Here is a 23,515-nt window from a genome sequence, read left to right on the forward strand (position 1 = left end):
TGCACCTGCTGCACCCGTGTCAGGAGCCAGGGCCTTTAAAGAGGTGATTAGGCTACAACAATAGCCTAATCAATGGGCCCTGGTGCAATAACGGGGCTCCTTTGAGGAGGAGACCAGCCCAGGGACACGCGTGGGAGGGCCAGGTGAGGACGCAGGGAGAAGACACAGCCCCCCAGTCTCAGATTCTGGACTCCAGACTGTGAGAAGGAGCCTGGGGCGCTGTCCATGAAGACACGCCCACCGCGTTCACCTGCTTTGGTGGGGGGGGGGCAGCACCCAGGAGCTGGGAGCAGAGAAGACACCAGACAGGGCATGAAAACCGAGCTTGAGACAAAGCATAAGGCCCTGAGGGCATCTGCCCCAGACGCAGACTTGGGCGCAAGCAGCCCCCAAACCCCCACAATGCAATGCACACACCTGCACTTCCTGGCTGCGCCTGGGGACTGGGGCGGGGCCTCTACCCCGCAGGGGTTCCAGGGCACAAAGACCACCCAGGAAGCCTCTGATAAACCCGTCCTGGAGTGGGGGGTGGGGTGGGGGGTGCTTTAAGAGCAACAGAAAGAGTAAGGGGAGGAAGTCCTTCCCTTCCCGGCGGCCCCAGGGCCTCCTGTGACTCCCTCCTCCACTCAGGCCGGGCTCTTGCTTTGGGGACTGGCTGTTGGGGCCACCCCTTCGGCCAAGGCCGTGGTCCTCTGACGGCCGACGCCAAGGCTCGCGGGTGCGCACAGAGCCCCAGGAGCCGGCGAATGGGCCGAGCCCGCCTCACGCTCACTCCCGCTGCATCTCCGACTTCCTCCTTGTCTGTGTCTCTGTGGCTCAGGCTGGGTTTCACGCTGGCCGGCGGCACCAGGAGAGACGGTTTGGCCCAGTGGGTTGAAGAGCACCTGCCACTGGCCGGCCGGCCTGGCGCCCTCGTGCCATCCGCCGCCCGTCTAATCCTCAGGATCCCCGCCCCCGCCCCACCCCCCCCCGGATTATTAGCCCAATGCACACACGAGGAAGCGGAGGCTCGGGGAAGGGAGGCCACCTGCCCCGTGTCACATGGATGGGCGATGACACAGCCGGAACACCCGCACGGGTCTGCCCGCCTCCAGAACGCTGTCCGTCGAGGATGTGTCAGGAAACGGGCTGCCCCTTAGCTGTGCGAGTCCCTGAGCGCCCTGGCCTCACTCTCCACATCTGCGCAGTGGGCACAGGCTGCGGTCAGGGCAGCCCTGGCCGGGCCCCTGCAGGTGTCTAGAGGCAGAGGCCACCGTCTCCGCGTGTGCAGGGGCAGGGGGTTCCCATCATCACTCAGCCCTGGCTGTGCCCGCCACGACCGTTCACACCACCAGAACTCAGGGCCACTGCCGCCGGGGCGTGCTGCGTGTGAGGCTCCAGCCGGTGTGTGCAAGACTGGGGCCGAGGCACCGAGCCCTCAGCACCACGGTGACCAGAGGGAGACAGAGGGAGGGGGAGGTGGCAGGCAACACAGCCCCCAGAGAAGGGGAACCCCTGCCCGGCTGCACATCTGATACCGGGCGGGGGGGGGGAGGTCTCTGTCCACTCCTTGCAGGCAAAGGCCTTGACTAAGGTGTGACCTTGGGGTCGGAGCCCCCAGCTCCCGCAGGTCCTTCCCAGATGTCCTGGAAAGCAGAGCCCCTGGGCGCCAGTGGGTAAGAGCCCCGGGCTGTGCCAACTCGGCAGGCTTCCTGGAGGAGGAGGTGCTGACGTCGGGCCAGTGGGGACTGCCCTGCTTGGGCTTCCGGGGGGAGGCTGTGGACGGTGCCAGGGACCAGCTCCACCTCGCGGCTGTGCCCCTCCGGGCCTCGGTTTCCTCTGCCGGAAGGCAGGCCGAGGACAGCACCCAGAGGTGGCCAGGAGGGCCTGGCCCCGGGCGCCCGTGGGAGCCGAGGCCGAGAGCGGCTGTTCCTCTTCCCTTCCAAACCCGACTCGGGCAAATGCTCCTTGACCGGCCTCCTGCGGGTGTGTGGCAGACGCGACTTTGCAAATCAGATGTGACAGGGCAACGCGTGCCAAGATGGTGGCCAGCTGCTCCGCGGCGGCGGCGGCCCCCGGGCGGGCGCAGGTGCGCGGTGGCGGCGGCGGCTCCTGGCGGAGGTCACTCGCCCGCTGACGCGCCGCTGGGCCGGCACCGACCCGCAGCCTGGGCTCACGGGGCCCCTGCCGGCCCGTGGGACACAGCCCTTCCCGGCAGCGCGGGGTCCCGCAGGGACTGCCAATCTCTGCAGCCCGGCCCCCGGCCCCCAGGGATTGGTCCGAGGAATGACACGTGACCCTTGCCAGACCAATCAGAGAGCTGCCCTGGGACCGGATTCCCTGCATTTAGCAGAGGCGGCCCACAGAGGCCGGTGAGCCTGGAGTGCTCTGAGGTCTTGCCCCGCTACAGTGGGTGCCGAATGCGACCGTGGGGGACCCAGTGCCCGTGCGGAGGCCGCCCGCTCCACGGGGCGGGGGTGGTTTGTTATCTCTGCTCCCATGTCACAGGCGGCCATCAGCGAGGTGGGGACCAAGGTCCGGGCTGAGTGCCCAGGCAGACCCTGCCTCCCTGGACCAGGGGGCGAAGTCCCTGCCTCATCCCTCCCTGTCTTTTCCAGGGCCTTCGCCTGGCTGACCTTGGCCTGGCCTCAGGGAGAGGACAATCAGGGGTCTGCACCCTATGCCCCATGATGGGGGAGGGGCTTGGCACGCGCGCCTTGGGGGTCCTTGTTGGCTGGTGGGTGGGGCGGGGAGCAGAGCAGTGGAAACAGCACCTCTGCTCCCCGAATGCCACCTGCAAAGGTTAGCCCTATCCTGCCCGGAGCCCAGCGCTCCCACCTGTCAGCACCTGGACCCTCGGTGGCCACTCACCTGTGAGTGAACTCTGACCTTAGTCGGTCCCGTTTGGGGCAAGGAACCAGGCACAGAGAGGCCCGGCAAGGGGGGTGAAGGGCGCAGTCTGCAGACTCCGCAGCCCCTAGGCCACCCTGGCTCCTCCAGTCCCACTGCTGGGGGAGCCCCCCTCCCCCAACCACAGCCACCTGGTCCAATAAGAAAAGTGACCACTGGCAGCACCCCACGTGTCCAGGGCTTGGAGTGCAGAAGGGTCTCTCCCAAGATGAGGGCATGGGGGTGTGGGGCAACCTTGCTTGTCTTTCTAAGACTTATTTATTTATTTATTTGAAAGGAGAGTTAGATAGAGGCAGAGAGAGAGAGAGAGAGAGAGAGAGAGAGAGAGAGCGCGCCAGCTCTTCCATTAGCTGGTTCACTCCCCAGATGGCCACAACAGCTGGAGCTGGGCCGATTTGAAGCCAGGAGCCTGGAACTTCTTCAGGGTCTCCCATGCGTGTGCAGGGGTCCAAGCACTTGGGCCATCCTCTACTGCTTCCCCAGGCCACAGCAGAGAGCTGGATGGGAAGTGGAGCAGCCGGGACTCGAGCTGGCGCCCACGCGGGGATGCTGGCGCTTTACCCGCTACGCCACAGCGCCAGTCCCCTGCCCCAGCCCTTCTCTCCAATGCACGTTGGCCAGTCCTTGAAGAAAGCTAAAATTCTATGTTAAAAGGGCATTACATTCTGCCTTAAAATTTACATGGAAATGGGACATGAAGCTACTTCCAGCTTTCAGGAAGCTGGCCTGGAATGCTGTTCTTAGATTTGATTCGTTTGGAGAACTCACCCCACGGAACTTCTCACCTTTCTTGGAATTAACACATAAAGATGGAGGAGGAAAGGGCCAGCTGGTGGGTGGGGCCTCCCCGGGCCGACTCTGTGCCAGGGCTGTGTGCTGGGGCATCCCGGCCGTGGCTGCCTGTGCCAGTGCCCTGCCGGGCCGGGGTGTGCACAGCACCTCCTCACCCTCTCCAGCTCCCTGAAGAAGGCGAGCCCCGCCCTGCCCGTGCGGACGAGAAAACAGCTCAGGATCACACAGCCTGGAGCAGTGCTCAGCCCAGCCATAAGGCCTGGGGCTGTTTCAACACCCCCCCCCCCCAACACCACCACCATGATGGGTCCCAGGGCTGCAGCCAGGTGTCTCTGGGTCCCAGTCTCTGCCTGCCCCTGCTCTGCGAAAGCTCCTGCCAGCCGCAGGCCCAGAACAGGCCTGGTCCCGGCTCCGGCTCAGGAGGAGTTAGGGCTGCAGCCTGGGCCCAGGCACGGAGTGGGACAGGCGGCCCCAGGTGGGGGTTGGGGGCAATGAGAAATCCTGGCCAGGACGGGGCCTGGCAGGCACCTGGAGGCCCCTGTGACGGGTCAGAAAAACGACTACACGGGCGCACTCGGTTCTCATCACAGACCCCTGCTGCTGTGGGAGTGGGGAGGTGGCGGCGGCGGCGGCTTGCCCGGCTCCCAGCCTCTCTCCCGCGGCCACTTGAAATACAATCCCGTTCCCCACGGATCACGCCAGGTGTTGCCCGAGCCCACCGCCCCAGGGGAGCAGCACGTGGCAGCTGTGACCCGGTCCCTGCGGCTTTCCCGGGCACAGGCTCCTCCCAGGGGCACCCTTTTGCTTCACCAGACACATATTTTAATCCCATGAACCTTTTCAAGTGGCTTCTTCATAACGCAGCACACTAAATCCAAGATGCCATGGCCAGTCTTGCTTTTAAAAGTAAATTAAAAAAAATAAACAAACGGGGTTGGTGCTATGGTGCAGTGGGTTGAGCTGCCGTCTGCAGTGTGGGCATCCCTTGTGGGCGCCGGTTCAAGTCCCTGCTGCTCCACTTCTGATCCAGCTCTCTGCTGTGACCTGGGAAAGCAGTAGAAGATGGCCCAAGTGCTTGGGCCCCTGCTCCCACGTGGGAGACCCGGAAGAAGCTCCTGGCTCCTATTGCGGCCGTTTGGTGAGTAAACCAGTGGGTGCAAGATCTCTCTCTCTCTCTGTGATTCTTTCAAATAAAATAATTTGTTAAACAAAATAAACTTGTTTTCTTGTGTTATCTGAAAGGCAGACATCTGCTGGCACACGCCCCAAACGCCCACAACGGCGTGGGCCAGGCTGAAAGCAGGAACCCAGAGCTCAGTGCAGGGCCCTGATGGGCGTGGCAGGGCCATCCCTGCTGCTGTGCCCGGGAAACATTAGCTGGAAGCAGAGCCGGGGCTTGGACCCAGGCACTGCTGATGTGGATGTCAGTGTCCCGAATGGCGTCGCAGCCCCGTGCCCACCACCATGGCTACTTGTGCTGAGGGTGCGGTTGAAGGTAGTGGCTGTTATCCCGAATTCATTGAAGGCAAGATAGGCGATCCCGGACAAGGCGCCACTGCGAGTGGCCTGCAAACGGTGACTTTGGGAAGCAGCAGACGTGAGGACTGGTTCCCAGACACCTGTGACCCTCAGCGCTGGCGTGGTTGCCTCTCCCGCCCTCGGAGCCGGCGTCCTTGTGGGACAGAGTCAGGACAAGGCTGGACCCGGCCCTGCCCATCTCCTTGAGGGCACTGCATGGACAGGTGTTTAATAACGACAGCTGTGAGGAGGACGGGGACAGGGCGGCAGGCAGAGGCCAGCAGGGGAGACCTGGGCAGTGAGGGAAGGGGATGCACCTGCGGGGTTTCGAGCTGGGGCCGGTGTGTGTGCTTTTTTCTGACTTTGGGGAGGATAAAGTTATGCAGATTTTAATGTCGGGTGACCGGAGCTGGCGCTGTGGCACAGTGGGTTCAGCTGCCGTGTGCAATGCTGGGATCCCACATGGGCGCCCGTTCAGGTCCCAGCTACTCCACTTCTGACCCAGCTCCCTGCTAATGCATCTGGCAAAGTGGGAGAAGATGGCCTGAGTGTTTGGGCCCGGCCACCCACATGGGAGACCAGGACGGAGTTCCAGGTTCCTGGCTTTAACCCGGCCCCGCCAGGTCATTTGGGGAGATGAGCTCTCTCTCTCTCTCACTTTCTTACTGTCATTCTGCCTTTCAAATAGAGCTTTAAATATATGTATAAAGAACTGCCTCTCTCGTACATTCTACCACGTGTGGCTACCACCTTCTGCCCACCCCTGCGGCGTGGTGGTCGGCGTGGTGGACGTGGTGGGGGATGGCATGCACCTTCTGCATTAAGCATTTGAGTCCCTGCTTTCAATTCTTCGGGGAACGCCCCAAGGCCGGCCGGGTATTTTCCATGTCTGCGGCCCGTGGTTTGTCCCGGGGAGCTGGTTACAGATGATGAAGCGGAGGCATAGTGGTTGGTGTTTTGCGGGGCCCGGCCAGGTGAGAGGCTGTGCAGTGCAGTGGTTAAAGCCAGGCCCATCTGACTCAGAGCCTGGCTTTAGCCTGTGGCCTCGGCGCCACACCGGTGAGCTCGCTGGTACCTGAGAAGCAGCTGCAGGGCGTGGGAAGAGCCCCTCGGGGCAGAGGTCTCGGCTGGGAGCTGGGAGGAGGGATGCCCCGGCCTCTGGCAGGTGTGGGTCCTGGGGTGCAGGCGGCCACAGGCAGAACCCCCTCTCTGGCACCCCCCTGGACGTGGCGTGGCCTGAGGGCACTTGCCCTCCTCAGGGGCTCACAGATCCAGGTCCTGATGCTGATCGCTGTACCCCAAAGTTCTGTACCCCTGCTCGGGGAAACAGGAGCCCTAGGAGCAGGCTTCCTGTGGGGCCCACCGCGGTGGGCAGCTGGTGGGGAGGGGATGGGATGGGCGGAGGCTGAGGGGGTGGGGTGTGCTGCGCCAGGCCCGGCCGCTGCAGTCAGTGAGCGTTGGCTGAGCATCACTCAAGTGGCCAAGGAGGGAAAGTGCAGAGCTGAGCGGCAGTGACCACTCCGGGCTCGGACTCTGGGTCTGTCACCAGAGGTGTACACGCAGAGGCTCGAAGACTCTGGGGCGGGGCACGCAGGGTGCTGGGGGCCCGAGGCATGAGCCGTCCAAGCCCCGAGAACTCACCTGGCGTGGAGGCAAGGACGGCCCCGGCCGGAGGTTGCCCACATGCAGCCCAGCTGGTGCACACCAGGCCTTTAGAAGACGGGCGGGGGTTCCCAGCGGCCAGCTGAGGCCAGGGCTCCAGGCGCCCGTGACAGTCCCGCCAGGCCACCCCGGCGGAGCGCGAGGCCCAGGCGGAGTGTTGTCAGGTCCGTGGTTTTCCTAGGGCACTGGCGGGAGCCCCACTGGTCACCGCACTTTGACCTGGATGCGTGAGTTCCCGCTTTGCAGAGCGTGGCACGGGGGAGGGTGCAGGAGACACTTCACCCTAGGAACGTGGGGCTGGTGTGTGGTGCAGGGTGAGCCACGGCTCGCAAAGGCTGCCTTGCTTCGGATCCAGCTCTCTGCGTAATGGGCTGGGAAAACACCAGAAGGTGGCCCAAGTGCTGGGCCCCTGCGCCCCCATGGGAGCTCTGCACGGAGCTCCTGGCTGCTGCCCCAGTCGCTGCAGCCATGCGGGGAGTGAAACAGTCGATGGAAGGTCTCTCTCCCTCTCTGCCACTCTGCCTTTCAAATAAATAAAAAATCTTTAAAATGCAACAGTGTAGGCACGGGGTGGAGGGGTGCTTGGCAGCCTGGGAAGTGGCCTGTGTGTGTGTGCACTCCCTTCAAGCTGCTCCTTAAGTGGACCAGTGCGTCTTCTGTGAGACGAGTGTGTTGGTGACGAGGGACACCCTGTCCTGCCGGGTGCATCTCAGAGACCCAGGGCACCACCGTGACTGCTGGCCACTGTCACACCCAGAGGCTCCCTGGGGAGTCCTGCGTCCCATACCCCAGACGCCCCGAATTCACAGCGATATGCGGAAGAAGGTTCTCGGAGGACTTTTATTTTAATATTGAATATGTCACAAGATTTAATGACCAAATTAGTCATTTACATTTTTCAAAGGTATCTAAATATAAAACTGCTAAAAATTCAAATACAGATAGCAAGCTACAAATAATATTTCTCTTGTCTCCGGGGCAGGTAGGAATGGAAGACGTTAGAAAAGGGAGCTGCTGTGGGCGGGACCAAGGTCAGACTCAGAGAGGAATTCAGCAGGATGACCCGGGCACACCTCTTCCTGTGCGACAGGTCACACGTCCGCGCGGAGAGACAGCCGGCCGGGCCCCCGCGGGGGACAGACAGCAAGCACGTCACCACGGCAGGAGCCCTGGTGAGGCTGGCAAGGTCCGCAGAGGCATCTGGTGTGGCCAGCAGAGTGTGGGGTGGAGGGTGCCTGGCTCCTTGTCGTGCCCGGAGCGGGATGGCAGGGTCCGCAGGGCTCCCTCTGCGGTGACAGCCGGCGGCGTCAGCCACTCGAGCAAGGGGCAGGCACTGTGAGGCGGTGAGGGAAAGGAACCGCCCAGGTCCCCAAGGCAGAGTCCAGGCCCCGGCGGGGGCCCTGCAGGCCTCGCGGGCCGTGGGCGCTTCCACTTGCTGCTTAGGTAACAGGAGCGACCGCTCTGGCTGGGGTGAGCGTCGCCCTCCCTCGCCCGGCGCCTGGTGCCCGTGGCAGGGAGCGGGAGGCCCGCACACGCGCTGGGCCCTGCGCCCTAACTTGGAGTCCGACGATCCTCGCAGCAAGTGCACTCATTTAAACAAATGGCATAGTTAAAGGTATTGACTAAGCCCTAAACATTTCTTCTGAGAAATCGAGCCATAGCTTTTCCAATCTGCCTGTTCAATATGGGAACAGATTTTCAAGAGACTAACATAATCAATCCTCCGCCCCAAAGAACGGTCCGTCATACCAGCCGTGATAAAGAGTGCGCCTGTTTATTAAAAGGAAAAAAAAAAAAAGAAATGTACATTTTTGTTCTTCATTTGCCTTAAGAAATTTGATCGAGTCGCACGGAAATGTGTGGGCACGGCTATGTTCAGCCTCGGCAGGCGCCGGGCAGCGCCACTGCCAATCACGCTGCGGTCCGTGGCCACGTGCTCAGCGCTCCAGCCTAGGGCGCCCCCGGCCCTGCGCCCTCCCCGCGAGCCCGTGAGCAGGGGAGCGGCCTCCCGCCCAGGACAGTGGGACGCGGGGTGGGGGCCAGGCGCCGGGCGGCGGCAGCACACTCAGGCTGGGGGCCCCGGTCACTGCTGCACGGACTTCTTCTCCCTCTGGAAGCTGAAGCTTGTGCGCCTGTTCAGTTTCCTTTGTTTCTGCGCAAAGTAGTCAGCGCGGGCAGTGCTTGCTCGGGATTCCAGGATGTAGTTAACCTAGAAAGCAAGAGGACAGAGCCGGTCACTCGCCAGCCGCTCCCTGCTCGCCCAGGGCAAAGAAAGGGGTGGCACAGGAGGACCTGCCTGGGCTGCGTGCCTCAGGACCAGGTGCGCGCTTGTGGCTGGAGTCCAGGCGTCATGGCCACCTGGCCGGCTGGGCGCAGAGCCCCTGTTTGTGACTGAGGAGATGAGGGGCCCGTCCAGGCCTCCCAGGCGCCGGGTGGGGCTGCTTTTCTGATTCCCGAGCCTTCATTCTGGCCCTGGCACAAGCCGCCTCCCAGAGGGCTGTGCACTGAGCTTCCTGGTTCTGCTCCCGGCCTGCTCTGGCACCCTGGTGTGCACACAACCTGCCTAGTCTCAGGTCACGGGGAAGAACAAGCCAAACAAGGCCCCAGTTTCCCCGGCGTCGGGCACGATGGGGGCACGGGGCAGGGCGCTTCCTTTGGTACCATAGCCCCCCTCACCCCCTAGCTCACTTAACAAGAAGCAGAGTATGGCTGGGGGCTGCGGCGGGGTGGGAGTTGCAAAGTGGCCAGGTCACCCAGAAATCAGCGTCAGAGCTGAGAGGGGCCACGAAAGCCGTGCGTGAGTGTAGGGCGCATGGCCAGGGCTGCCTCCCCGCACGGCTCAGGCCTCCCGCGAGCCCCCCGGGACCCTCTCCCAGCCACACACAGGCATCCACACACTCTGCCTGGCAGCTGGACACACTGCACTCACCAGTGCCTGCAGCACGGAGGACCTGCGTGGCTGAGCCTGGCCCTGGGCTCGGTTCCAGGGACAGATGAGTGAGACTTGGTCCCTGGCCTAGGAGCCATCAGGTGCCACCACAGGTACGGGAGTGCAAAGGAATGGGGTGAGGGGCGTCGGGGAGGCACGGGCCAGGGCGGCTCGCAGAGTGGGAGCAGGAGCTGGCTTCTCAGGAGTGTTTGGGTGTACAAGGGCGAGCGAGAATGAACACGCGTCAGAGCACGTGGGGACACAGCAGGGGGTGGCACTGGAAGTGCAAACGCTGAGCGAGTGGGGAGGACCCAGGGAAGGGTGCTGGATCCGACCCAGGCCCCCCAGTGGGGCTGGAGCCTTGGCTGGGTGGCTGCCTGTCAGGATTAATTCCCGTAATCCTCACGAAAACCTTAGGAGACGGGGTCACTGTCACCCTCACTGCAGGGGTGAAGGAGGCAGGGACACGAGCGCTCCCAGCCTCCCTGACAACGCTCCTGTCGCTGGCCCTGCCGGCCTTGGGCTGGGCCTTCCGCGGACGGCTCTCCTCCGCGTGGGCTGCATGAGGCGCAGAGGCAGGGCGGGGCGCCCACGCCGGCCCCCAAACTTTCTGCTCTGATAGCCACCAGCAGCAGGCGTCAGAGGCTGGCGCTGCGTGCAGAAGGCCGGCCATGCTCGGCCCGTCGCCTCGCCAAGTTACCAGCTGAGAGCAATAAATCATGCAGGCCGTGGGGCCGGCCTGACTGTTTGGGACGGTGCAGACTGTGCGGGGATAAAAGGTTTTATCATTCTTAATAAAAGCCATCTTGGATGACACTGTTTGCACACTCAGCCAGCCTAGTGTATTTCTGGCACATGGAACTCGACAAACGCCTTTCACAACGATCCCTAACATGCCAACTGCTTCCGGAATTTATTATCCTCCGTGCTTTGTGATAATCACATAGATAATTTTAATGGAAGATTAATGTAATAATCAAAAGATAAAAATGCCCTTTGGTCTACCATTAGCTGGTTAATATGCTGTGGCTTAAAACTTGCACAATTTTATGCACTATAGAGTGTTTCACTTTCAATGCATTTTACAGCTTAAGGCATAAAAATATAGGGAGTTTTCATGGTCAATAAAGCCACAGCCTCCATCACCGGATCACGAGAACGCGATGTGAAGAGCCCAATGCTTCCTCTGAGATTCATCTCCGAGCCCGCGGAATTCCGGGCCACACACAGCCTGGCTCGGTTACATCTGAGAGAGAAGAGGGCCCCCACACGTCCTCAGGCCTCGCTTCAAGCTCAGGTTCCGCCCTCATGTGCGCTGTGGCCTCGGGCCTCCCCAGCTCCTCTTCTACAAAACAGGGACAACAGTGCACTCTCCCCGGGCAGTGGGAGACGGGATGAGAGACTGGACGCGAAGGGTCTGCTCCCCGGCCGGCGCTCAGGCCGGGGGAGACATCGCCGTCTCCACGGGTCCAGCGACGCCGATGGGGCCCTGGCCCTGGTCTCCTCCCTCCCAGTGCAGGCTGGCGTTCTGGTCTTAGGCGACGCTTCTGAGTCCACGGCAGCCACAGGCACCGCTGTCCCGTCTGCGCCCCAAGGAGCCTCTGTTGGCAAGGCTTCTGCCGAATTCCGGGACACTCGAGGCCGGGCCTCGGTCACTTGGGGCTGGTGCGCGGCTCACAGGACACATGACACCATGACACCAAGGGGACGGCTGAGAAGCGACACAGCTAGCTTGTTGTGGAAGGCAGAGCTGGCACCGCCTGCGGGACCCTCAGCCGCTCGCCGCACAGCGCCGTGTCCCCGGCACTCTGCCGTGAAGACAGACGTCCCGGGGGGCGGTGGGGCTCGGGGTGCTGCAGGGAAGCGTCTGCTCCAGGGAGCACTCGGCCCTGCACGTGATTTCTCTGCACTTGATCTTCCACAGGCTCAGACGGAAGTCATAAAGCCGTGTTTCTGTCATCAATCTGCTGTTGTGAAAATTATTTTGATGTCAGACACAGGATTATAATTTTACTAGAATCCTTCTGAAGTCTTGAATATTTTAATGCTGGCTATAAAAACAGAAGTCCAGCCCCGGCGGGGTAATGGAGTATTTCTTTACCTGGTTCCTGAACGCTTTGCATAAGTTCCTTGTGCTGTCTTGTGATGATTTGGCAAGTAACTCTTTGCTCGCTGGTGGCGAGCACTCCTGGGCAGACACCTGTCCCCACGGCCGCTCCCAGGGGGCCCTGGCCAGGGTGGTCCACGAACCCTCCGCCTTCCGACCAGCCAGGCTGCGCGTCTCAGCCGCCGGCGGTCCTCGGAGCAGCTCCATCTTTTCAGTTCTCGCCTGGCACGAGTGAGTCTTCTTGAAGAGCTACTGGGAAGGAGTCTCCGCGGAAATCTCGCACACACCTGCTGAGGCCACGCGCGTCTGGGAGGCTGTGCCGCTCCGGCTGTGCCCATTTCTCAGGGCCAGGAGCCTGGCTCTCCTTTCATCTGGGCCTCACATCAGCCGGGAGATGGGAGGCTCCCTCTCCCTACCCCAGAGCTGTGAAGGTTCAGTGTGACAGGACCCTTCCGGCCCGCTGCCACCTGCCGCTCTGCGCTGTCCCTCAGGGTCTTAGCCACTTCCGTCACCGAAACTTGCTGACTTCCTGAGAAGGAACAGCCACCACCACAGGCCCTCTGCAGCCCCTCTGGGCTGCACTCTAGCGTCCTCTGGAGGGCGGGGCACACTATGTACCAGCATCCCCACCTCACGGCCCAGAGAGGCGGAGTGATGGCCCAGGGCCATGCACCCGGGGCGGGGGAGTCCTCTGACACACAGCTGTCTTCTCTCTCATCGGTCCACAGGAGATCTGGCTTGAAGGCAGGCTCTCGGTTTGGAAGAGTCTGGAAAGCACAGGTGCAGGGCTCCGTGGACTGTGATCCCCAGAGCCGCGCGGGACGGCACCTGGCACTGCTCTGACCTCTGGACCTGGCCTGGCCCGGCAGCCTCCCAGGCACCCTGTGCTCACCACAGGCTGCTCACAATTCGTGCCTCCCTGCTCTGTCCACACCGGTTCACCTCTGACCCCCCCAAGCCAGGCTGCGTGGCTCTTTAACCACCTCCTCTGTAGGCTCCGTCTCATTTCTCTGAGAGAACGGCTCTCTGGGTGTGCAGCTGTGGTGTCCCGGGCACTGGCCAGGCGCATGGGGCCCAGCGAGGCCTGTGGTGGTATGGCAGGTGCCTCACACTGCCAGCACCGAGGCGGGCAGGTGGCGAGCAGGTCGTTGGCATCACCTTTAGCACGATCAAGGTGAGTTCAAAACAGCAGTGATTTCCTGAGCGCGCTCCAGGAGCCGCTCACAGTGGCCGGCGGGAAATAAGTGGTGTAGAGTAGGAATAAATACACGCAGGAAGAATCCGGGTGCCGGGGGCTGGGAGCAGCTACACAGGACGGGGCAGCGACCCGAGGCCAGCATGGCTCCGGGCGTGGGGTCCCTCCTGAAGAGCTGGCGCCATGGACCTAGTCCCCAGGCTGGGGCACTCACCTTCAGCACGATTTCGTTGACCGTAGCAGCGTCAGATTCGAAGTAGAGGTGTTTGTAGTCATGATTGCTTAGGTACGTGAGTTTAAATATTGCGTGACCTGGAGGGGGAGAGAGAGAGAGAAGGCAGTGTGCGGGTGGGGTCGGGGCACTCCCCAGCTGGGCCTGACTCCTCGCCTCAGCTCTGGACTCCAGCCTCCTGCCGATGCACACGCTGGGAGGCGGCCATGACGGCTCAAGCGACTGGGCCCTGCCACTCTCTGGGAGACCCGGAACGAGTTCCCAGCTTTGGCTGGGTTCAGGCCGGTCCTCGTGTCCATTTGGGGAGCGGACGGAGCAGATGGGAGCTCCGTTTCTGTCTCCCAGGTTAAAAAAAACAAAAACAGTGACCTCAATCTAGATTCTTTCCTGGTCCCTTGCAGCCCCTTCAGAATGCCACTGTCACTCCAAGGGATCACTGGCCGAGGGAGGCCAGCCGGCGGTGCCCAGTGGGCAGCGTCCCCAGGAGGCTCCTGCTAGGCACCCAGTAACAACGTCCCGTCTGCTCCAACAGAGCTCCGCGCCTGTCCCCCACAATTCAGCAAGCTCTCTAGTAGCGCTTCCCAGCCGTTGTCCTTTTAATTGAAGCAGCGGCCGGTCACAGTTATTAATTAATAATACATCACCCACATTACTGTAAGTTCACCTCTTTCCCGGAGAAGTCTTCTTGGGGACTTTATTTACAGTAGCTAATTTTTCAGATCTCCAAAAATAAACTGATATATGTTGTACATTTGTGGCCAGAAAAGTTGAGCTGCTGGTATTTTATCCTGGAAACATCATTATGAAATACTAATTGTGACTATAAATCCTACACTGAAAAAATTAGCTAATAATTTCTGAAAAACCTCATTTTCAGTCACTTGATAAATTTAGCGCGCTCCTGAATCGTGACACTGAAATGTAAGGATTCCTGAGCGGAAGCTAACCACTCTGTTAACAGATAGATCACTTGTTCTAGATGCGGACATGAACCCGACACCAACAGGCGTGCATGTGTGTGTGTGTGTGTGTGTGTGTGGCCATGCTGGAACAGTCTTGTAGCTAGTGTCACCGCATGGAGGAACAGTACAGATGCACCTGCTGGCCATGTTGTGACCAAGCAGAGTCACCAACAAAGGACACAGAGCTGTGAAGGGCAAACAGCAATGTCCCCTCCAGGACGCCTGGCCGTGCCAGGCACAGACACGAGGGCCTAGGGCTAGGAAGGACCAGAAGGGCTTGGGGAGGCCCGCAGACCTGAAGCTTCGGGGTTCACTGACCACTGACAGGCGCTCTCAGAGCCCGTCTACAACACCTGCTCCCGCCTGTCACTGGCAAAACCCAACATCAACATGCGAGGGCGGGTCTCGCCTGAGCGACTCAGGTGCCCTAACAAACCTGTGCAGTTTGCAGGGGCCTCACCCCGGTCGCCGTGGGACTGAGGGCCTGTGGGCTCGGGAAGGGGGGCCTGCAGCTCCTCCGGGTAAGACCCACGTGAACAGCACAAAGGAGACCACCCCATGGCCAGGAGCTCCGAAGGGCCGCACGTCTGGGCCTCCCTGGGTATCTGGTGTGCCTTGGCGCTGTGTGTGCCCCCTCCAGTCACTGGCGCTCATTCCACATCCATCTGGGGGAGAGGGAGGCAGATGGCGGTGCTGGGGGCCCCCTCTCCGCCTCCCAGAAGCCTCTGACTTGTTCGTCCTTTCTAGTGAGAGCACGCACACCGTGACAGCGCACGGCACTTGCCCGAGCGCTCGGCTCGGGTCTGGGTTTTTAGCAGTGCCGAGCCACAGACGCTGACCACCAGCCTGCTGCAGCAGGAAGCCCTTCCTGCCGTTCCCCGCGCTGGCCCGCTGGCCCGCGGGACACAGCCAGCTCACTCGGAGATGCGTTGCTCCGAGCCGCCCCTCACTCCGGGAAGCCCACTGTGCAGGGGGTGTGAAGGGCACACTACATGTGATTCAGCTGCACGGTGAACTCTCAACAGAGCGGGCTGAGAAGGGAGCACATGGACACTGGCGGAACAGTTGATCAAAAGACCAAATAGCCGGTGAGCACAGGGTGGGAAGGGAGAGGGCAAACGAGCCCCTGGGTGGCAGCCCGCGGGCACTGCTGATAGGAAGGGGTAAGTGACGGCAGCAAATGGTTTTTGTAAAAGTTTGGCTGAGAAAAAAACGAGTTTTTTGAAAGAAAACGCAAAGTCTAGTATTCCAATTGATTCAAATTAAGTTTCTGGGATTGTTCGATTCTTTGGTAGTTACAGCAGGACCAAGGCCTGAGCCGTGAGCCTGGGGCTAGACCTGGGTGCAAGGCAGATGTCCCAGAGCCCAGGGTTGCCAGCATCTGTCAGTCACCTCCGAACTCTCCTACGCATCTCCTGCACAGAGCAAGGGCTCAAGGCGTCCCTGTCCTGACTCTCACAGCCGTAGGGGACTGTGACTTGAAGACAAACATGCCCGCTCTGTTGAAGGCTTGGTCTTTCTCGGGCCGCTCTGCGCAGCCCGGCTTCTGCAGAGCTGCATCATGGAGTGTGCTGGTGGCGCCTCCGCGCAGACGCCCGAACTCTGCCCCTGCCTCTGAGTGCCGCAGCATGAATCTGGCTACGCAAAGACGTATTCACATTTATGCGTTTCTGTTCAAAGGAAAGCAGAGGAGAGAACATAGCACCAAGCAGGAACTTATTAGCAGCACTGATCTCAGAAGCGGAGATGTTCGGGCTTTTGTGCTACAATTTATCTCCTGCATGATGAGTTTTAACTACAAGAGGCTGTGCTGAGAAACTGGGGGCGGCCATTCTACGACTGTGTACCCCCACCAAGACAGCTCCCCTGTGCGCACTCGGCAGCTGGCCACGGCTGCCCAGCCCCGGGCTCCCACACCATGTCTGTGCCTCACCTGTCTCAAACTCTTGGGCGCCCCCCACTCACCAGGAAACCCTCAGATAACCTTGAATTTCTCTTCAATAAAATATATTAAAATTACCAAACATTTGCCAGGCGGAGGGAACCCTCCGCGCCCCAGCCCATGCACAGCGCCACCCAGGGCCTCATTTCTGCCACTCCCAGTGCTGGCGTTCTCACAGCTGAGTCAGCCTGCACACACAGACGTGAGCCTGTTTTCAAGTTCACATTTCCTCATAGCTGCTCCCTGTCTTGACACAGTGCTCGCAGCCCTCTTCTTCACTAGCTCAGACCAGGGCTGAGGTTCGTGCTTCGCTCTGCTGGGCGCCAGGGCTACTATAAAATCCCTAGCAGTACAGAGGTGATGAAGGGCACCTTTGAGGAGGTCCTGCTCGTTTCTGGTCCCTCAGGCTGGAAGCGGGCGGTTCGCTCACTGGAAGTCTTGGGGGAAGTGGATGGGCAGAGCTGTGCCTCTCCGGAGGTCCTTCTAGAGAGGCGGACAGCTGCCAGCAGGGAGCTTGCTTGCTTGCTTATTAAAACTTTATTTATTTTTTTTTTGACAGGCAGAGTAGACAGTGAGAGAGAGAGACAGAAAGAAAGGTCTTCCTTTTGTCGTTGGTTCACCCCCCAATGGCCACTGCAGTCGGCGCACCGCGCTGATCCAAAGCCAGGAGCCAGGTACTTCTCCTGGTCTCCCATGGGGTGCAGGGCCCAAGGACCTGGGCCATCCTCCACTGCACTCCCTGGCCACAGCAGAGAGCTGGCCTGGAAGAGGGGTAACTGGGACAGAATCTGGCACCCCGACCAGGACTAGAACCCGGTGTGCCGGCGCCGCAGGTGGAGGATTAGCCTATTGAGCCACGACGCCGGCCTAAAACCTTATTTTTATTTATTTGAAAGACAGAGTTACAGAGAGGTAGAGACAGAGAGAGAAGTCTTCCACCTGCTGGTTCACTCCCCCAGATGGCTGCAATGGCCAGAGCTGAGCTGATCTGAGATTCTTCCAGGTCTCCCACATGGGTGCAGGGCCCAAGCACTTGGGCTATCCCCTGCTGCTTTCTTAGGCCATTAATAGGGAGCAGGAGCAGGAAGTAGGGCAGCCAGGACTTGCACAGGCGCCCATATGGAATGCTGGTGCTGCAGGCTGGGGCTTTAACCTGCTATGCCACAGCGAGGGCCCTGGGAGCTTCCGTTTAATGTAAGTGACAAAAGGCAGTACTCCTTGGCACCCCACGGTGGCAGAGGCCCAGGGAACTGTAATGGCCTCTCCGCCCTCCGGAGCAGAGACCGCGTCTAACCTACTTACACTTCTGCCTGCATCTCTCAAACTCACTCTCACTTTGGCTCCTTCCAATAAACATAATTAAGTCTCTCTAATTATAAAAACTCCCATGGCAATGCAGTTTCCCTCCTTCCTCTAATTTACGGAAAACACTCTTGCTAAGGTCACTTTGCCCTCGGTGCTGAGACACCCAGCGCCCCCTCAGCTCCGTCTGCCACTTCTCGAGTCCCCTCCTCCCCAGGGCCTCGGCCACGTCCTGGGACAGATGTTGTCTCCATCTCCTGCAGCCTCCCTGACCTCTCTCTGCTCCTTAAACGCTGGTCCTCACCTTTGTCCCTTGAGTCTTGTCTTGTCCAGCTCTGGCTCCTGCTCTGTCAGGCTTGCCCCGAGGGTCTAACACTTCTGTGCGGGCAATCCTGAACCAGGGACCGGGGTACAGCTGCCATCCTCACACGGCATGCAGCACGTGTCTGGAACCAATGCTGACACCTCCCCTTAGGTCAAAAGCTGCTGGCACACCTTTGGTCCCCTGGTAGTCCTGAGACGCCCACGCTGCAGCCTGTGACCCGGCTCTGCCCACCGCATGCCTCTTCTCTGGCTTTCTCACTTCTGGTCACGTCTTCTTCCCGACCACCCACAGGAGTCATTCTCCTGAAACACACCATCTGGGCGCATCACTCCCCTGCCTAAAAGTCCACACTGCTTCTCTTCCTGTCGTCCTCTGAATGAAATCCAAGCTTAATGGGATGATTTCCAAAACTCCAATCTCTAATTCTCGAACTTTTTGGTCTTAGAAGCCTTTTACACTCTTCAGTATTACTGAGAAGCTCAAAAACTTTGCTTATGTGGGTTATGACAATCAATGTTTATTGTGCTAGAAATTAAAACTGAGAAACTTGGAGCCCGCTGTGGTGTAGCAGGTAAAGCCACTGCCTGTGGTGCCGGCATCCCAAATGGGCACTGGTTTATGTCCTAGCTGCTCCATTTCCCATCCAGCTGTCTGCTAAGGCCTGGGAAAGCAGAAGATGGCCCAAGTACTTGGACCCCTGCACCTGCAAGGGAAGACCTGGAGGAAGCTCCCAGCTCCTGGCTTCGAATCAGAGCAGCTCCGGCTGTTGCGGCCAATTGGGGAGTGAACCAGCGGATGGAAGACCTCTCTCCCTCTGCCTCTCCTCTCTCTGTGCAACTCTGACTTTCAAATAAATAATCTTTTTAAAAAACTGAGAAACTTAAACAACATTAATTAAAAATAATACAGGGGCCAGCACTGTGGTGTAGTGGATAAAGCTGCTGCCTACAGTGCCGGCATCCCATATGGACAGCAGTCATGTGGGAGACCTGGAACAAGCTCCTGACCCCTGGCTTTGGATCAGCAGAGCTCTGGCCATTGCTGCCATTTGGGGAGTGAACCAGCAGATGGAAGGCCTCTTTCTCTCTGCAGCTCTACCTTTCAAATAAATAAATCCTTAAAACAAAAAAACCAAAAAAACTAGGGGTCAGCACTGTGGTGTAGCGGCTAACACTGCCTGCAGTGCCAGCACCCCATACGGGCGCCGGTTTATGTCCTGGCTGCTCCATTTCAGATCCAGCTCTCTGCTGTGGCCCGAGAAAGCAGTAGAAGATGGCCCAAGGACTTGCTCCTATGTGGGCGACCTGGAAGAAGCTCCTGGCTCCTGGCTTCGGATCGGTGCAGCTTCAGCTGTTGTGGCCAGTTGGGGAGCTAACTAGCGGATGGAAGACCTCCCTCTCTCTGCCTCTCCTTCTCTCTCTGTGTAACTCTGACTTTCAAATAAATAAATCTTTAAAAAAAACTATAATAAATCTATTACAAGTTGACAAAAACATGTTTTTAATGAAAAAGTCTTATATTTCCCAAAATGAAGTTTAATAAGAGTAAAATTATTCTGTTTTTGAAATCCCTTTGATGTTTAGTTGAACAGAAAACAGGTAATTTGCTCCTGCATTTTATCTGTCATGACAAATTGTTTTGGTTGAAGTACATGAAGAAAGTCTAGGTTCACAGGGATATGTTTTGGGAAATGAGAACTGTATTTTAAGCTTTGTAAAAATTTTTTGATTTGAAAAAAAGGAGTTTCTTGGCCGGCGCCGCGGCTCAATAGGTTAATCCTCCGCCTAGCGGCACCGGCACACCGGGTTCTAGTCCCGGTCGGGGCGCCGGATTCTGTCCCGGTTGCCCCTCTTCCAGGCCAGCCCTCTGCTGTGGCCAGGGAGTGCAGTGGAGGATGGCCCAGGTGCTTGGGCCCTGCACCCCATGGGAGACCAGGAAAAGCACCTGGCTCCTGGCTCCTGCCATCGGATCAGCGCGGTGCGCCGGCCGCAGCGCGCCGGCCGCGGCGGCCATTGGAGGGTGAACCAACGGCAAAGGAAGACCTTTCTCTCTGTCTCTCTCTCTCACTGTCCACTCTGCCTGTCAAAAAAAAAAAATAAAAATAAAAAAAAAAAAATAAAAAAAAAAAAGGAGTTTCTTAAAGGTTTGTTGCAATTGGCTGGCGCCGCGGCTCACTAGGCTAATCCTCCACCTTGCGGCGCTGGCACACCGGGTTCTAGTCCCAGTCGGGGTGCCGGATTCTGTCCCGGTTGCCCCTCTTCCAGGCCAGCTCTCTGCTGTGGCCCGGGAGTGCAGTGGAGGATGGCCCAAGTGCTTGGGCCCTGCACCCCATGGGAGACCAGGAGAAGCACCTGGCTCCCACCATCGGATCAGCGCGGTGCGCCGGCCACAGCGCGGCGGCCATTGGAGGGTGAACCAATGGCAAAGGAAGACCTTTCTCTCTGTCTCTCTCTCTCACTGTCCACTCTGCCTGTCAAAAAAAAAAAAAAAAAAAAAAAAGATTTGTTGCAATATGGAATCTAAAACCACATTAGGGATGGGCATTTGGCATAATGGTTGGCATTGTTTAAGATGCCTGAATTGAATGCCTGGAGTTTTTAAAATATTTTTTAGTTCATTTATTTGTGAGGCAGAGTTACAGACACAGAGAGGGAGAGACAGAGAGAAAGGCCTTCCGTCCACTGGTTTATTCCCCAAATGGCTGCAACGGCTAGCCAGGAGCTTCTTCCGGGTCTCCCACGTGGGTGCAGGGGCCCAAGGATTTGGGCCATTTTCTACTGCTTTCCCAGGCCAAAGCAGAGAGCTGGATTGGAAGAGGAGCAGCCGGGACATGAACTGGTGCTTATACGGGTGCCGGCGCTGCAGGCAGAAGCTTAGCCCACTATGCCACAGAGCCAGCTCCAAATGCCTGGATTTGATTCTCACCTCCTGTCCTGACTCCAGCTTCCTGCTAATGCAGACCCTAGGAGGCAGCAATAATGACTTAAGTAACAGGGTTCCTATCATCCACATGGGAAATCTGGACTGAGTTCCCAGTTCATGGCTTTGGCCTGGCCTAGTTCCAGTTGTTGTGGGCATCTGTAGTTTAGCCAGTGGATGGAAGTCTCTGTGTCTCCAGTCAGTAATTTTTTTTTTTTTTTTTTTTTGACAGGCAGAGTGGACAGTGAGAGAGAGAGACAGAGAGAAAGGTCTTCCTTTGCCGTTGGTTCACCCTCCAATGGCCGCCGCGGCCGGCGCGCTGCGGCCGGCGCACCGCGCTGATCCGATGGCAGGAGCCAGGAGCCAGGTGCTTTTCCTGGTCTCCCATGGGGTGCAGGGCCCAAGCACCTGGGCCATCCTCCACTGCACTCCCTGGCCACAGCAGAGGGCTGGCCTGGAAGAGGGGCAACCGGGACAGAATCCGGCGCCCCGACCGGGACTAGAACCCGGTGTGCCGGCGCCGCTAGGCGGAGGATTAGCCTACTGAGCCGCGGCGCCGGCCTTCCAGTCAGTAATTTTAAAATATAGGGTAGTATTTGGTGTTAAAGATGCCACCTTGGGGCTGGGGGAGGTGGTCAGCCTTGTGGTGCAGCTGAGTAAACCACCACTTGTCCTGCTGGCAGCCCATACTGGAATGCTGGCTCAAGTCTCGGCTATTCTGCTTCCTTTACAGTTCTTGCTAATGTGCCTGAGAAGGCAGCTGCAGATGGCCCAACATGTGCCCCGAGACCATGTGGGAAACCAGGGTGGTGTCCTGGCTTTGGCTTGGCACGGACCTGGCTGTTGCAGCCATCTGGAGAGTGAACCAGCAGACTGAAGATCTCTTTTTGTTGCTCTGCCTTTTCAAATACATACATACATACATAAAGTCATAAAAACGATGCGACCTGAGAAGCCTGCATGTGATATGAGCACCTGTGTTCCAGTCCTGACTCTGCTTCCAACCCAGCTGTCTCCTAACGTGCACCCTGGGTGGCAGCAGGTACTGACTCTACTATCTAGTTCCCTGACACCACAAGGGAGCCCCAGATGGAGTTCCAAGCTCTTGGCTCTGGCCTTACCCAACCCTAGCTATTGCGGGCACCTGGGGAGTGAGTCAGCTGATAGAAGACCTATCCCTGTGTTGCTCTTTCAAATAAAAAATGTATTTTTTAAAAAGGATAAATATGGGCTAGAGCTGTGGCACTGTGGGTTAAGCCTCTGCCTGCAGTGCCGGCACCCCATATCGGCACTGGTTCATGTCCCAGTTGCTCCACTTCTTCCGATCCAGCTCTCTGTTATGGTCTGGGAAAGCAGCAGAGGATGGCCCAAGTGCTTGGGCCCCTGCATCCACATGGGAGACAAGATGAAGCTCCTGACTCCTGATTTTGGCCTGGCCCAGCCTTGGCTGTTGTGGCCATTTGAGGAGTGAACCAGCAGACGTAAGATCTATTTCTCCCTCTCTCTCTGTAACTCTGCCTTTCAAATAAATAAATCTTTTAAAAAAAGAATACTACCATATTAATAAACTTTAATACCTTACCATATTAATAAACTTTCTGTACTCTTGTTACATTAAAATCTATTGGTTGGTCTTACACTTTGAATCAATCTTTTTTCTTGCCAGATTTCCTAATGTCAGGCAGGCCTGGGAAACATGGGTTCACTGAGTTATGGGAATCTTCCAAATAATGACATATTTCATTGTACAATGGTGAAAAAAAAATCACATTAATATCACCATTGAGCTCATCAGAAACAACTTTATGTAAAGAGAAGCCAAGCTCACAGAGGTGGACACAAGTTTACCAACAATCAAATTTCTATCTTAAAGCTTGAATTTAATTTCAGGTAGTAAACACTGTCATTTGTTTTCCTTGAAGTGCCAGGCTCATTCACTTCATTTTCAAGAAAATCTTGCTGGAAACCTAAGTTTGAAGAACCACAGTTTGTCAGTTGTTCCTTCAAGTAAAAATGGTGCCTCATGAAATAAATGGCAACTCAGACAATTATATAAGGGCTTTTCCTCAAGGTAAGTATTCTGCTTCTGTATGTAGCATTGCTACCTACGTGCACTTCAGGAAATTTACTAAGATTTTTTTTTTTTAATTCAAAAGGCAGAGTTACAAAGAGAGAAGAAGAGAGAGATCAATATTTGATTCACTGGTTCACTCCCCAAATGGCTGCAACAGCCAGAGCTGGGCTGATCTGAAACTAGGAGCTAGGAGATTCTTCTGGGTCTTCCATGTGGGTACAGGGGCCCAAGCACTTGGACCATCCTCTGATGTTTTCTCAGGCACATCAGCAGGGAGCTGGATTGGAAGTGGAGCAGCAGAGACTTAAACTGGTGCCCACATAGGATGTTAGCACCACAGGAGGTGGCCTTCCCCGCTATGCCACAGAGCCAGCTCCTGGAAATTAATAACAATGGTTTGTGGAGACTTTTTGAATATTCATGTGTATGTTAACAAAATACCACATGGCATCTTACTAACCATATTAGACTCAACTTCAGTATTTGAGATTATTCAGCTTTTAGAGAGATGATCTATATCTGGAAATTTCCACCTTGGAGGGGATTTGGTTGTGACAAGCTCGAATGTGCAAGTCCTCTGTGGGAGGCTGAGTTAGAACAAGGATGCCTCATACAACCAGAGGCACTGAGGGGAGAGCTGGGGTCGCCTTTACTTCTCTTGGTTCAT

General features: G+C 57.8%; 1 protein-coding gene across 9 annotated transcripts in view; it reads right to left on the bottom strand.

Moving 5' to 3' along the window:
• Positions 1-7,682: 7,682 nt before the first annotated feature.
• The window catches only part of MAPKAP1 (MAPK associated protein 1), a 259,514-nt gene continuing 243,681 nt past the window's right edge, over positions 7,683-23,515 (bottom strand). For all 9 annotated transcript variants that reach the window (XM_017350085.3, XM_017350084.3, XM_002720432.5 and 6 more), the window contains 2 exons: positions 13,307-13,404; positions 7,683-9,070 (listed from right to left, as the gene is read on the bottom strand). In XM_017350085.3, the coding sequence (XP_017205574.1) occupies positions 8,945-9,070; positions 13,307-13,404 (224 nt within the window). In that variant the 3' untranslated portion in view covers positions 7,683-8,944. The remainder of the gene's footprint in view (positions 9,071-13,306; positions 13,405-23,515) is intronic.

The sequence above is a fragment of the Oryctolagus cuniculus genome, chromosome 1 (genome assembly GCF_964237555.1).
Source record: "Oryctolagus cuniculus chromosome 1, mOryCun1.1, whole genome shotgun sequence".
Lineage (NCBI taxonomy): Eukaryota > Metazoa > Chordata > Mammalia > Lagomorpha > Leporidae > Oryctolagus > Oryctolagus cuniculus.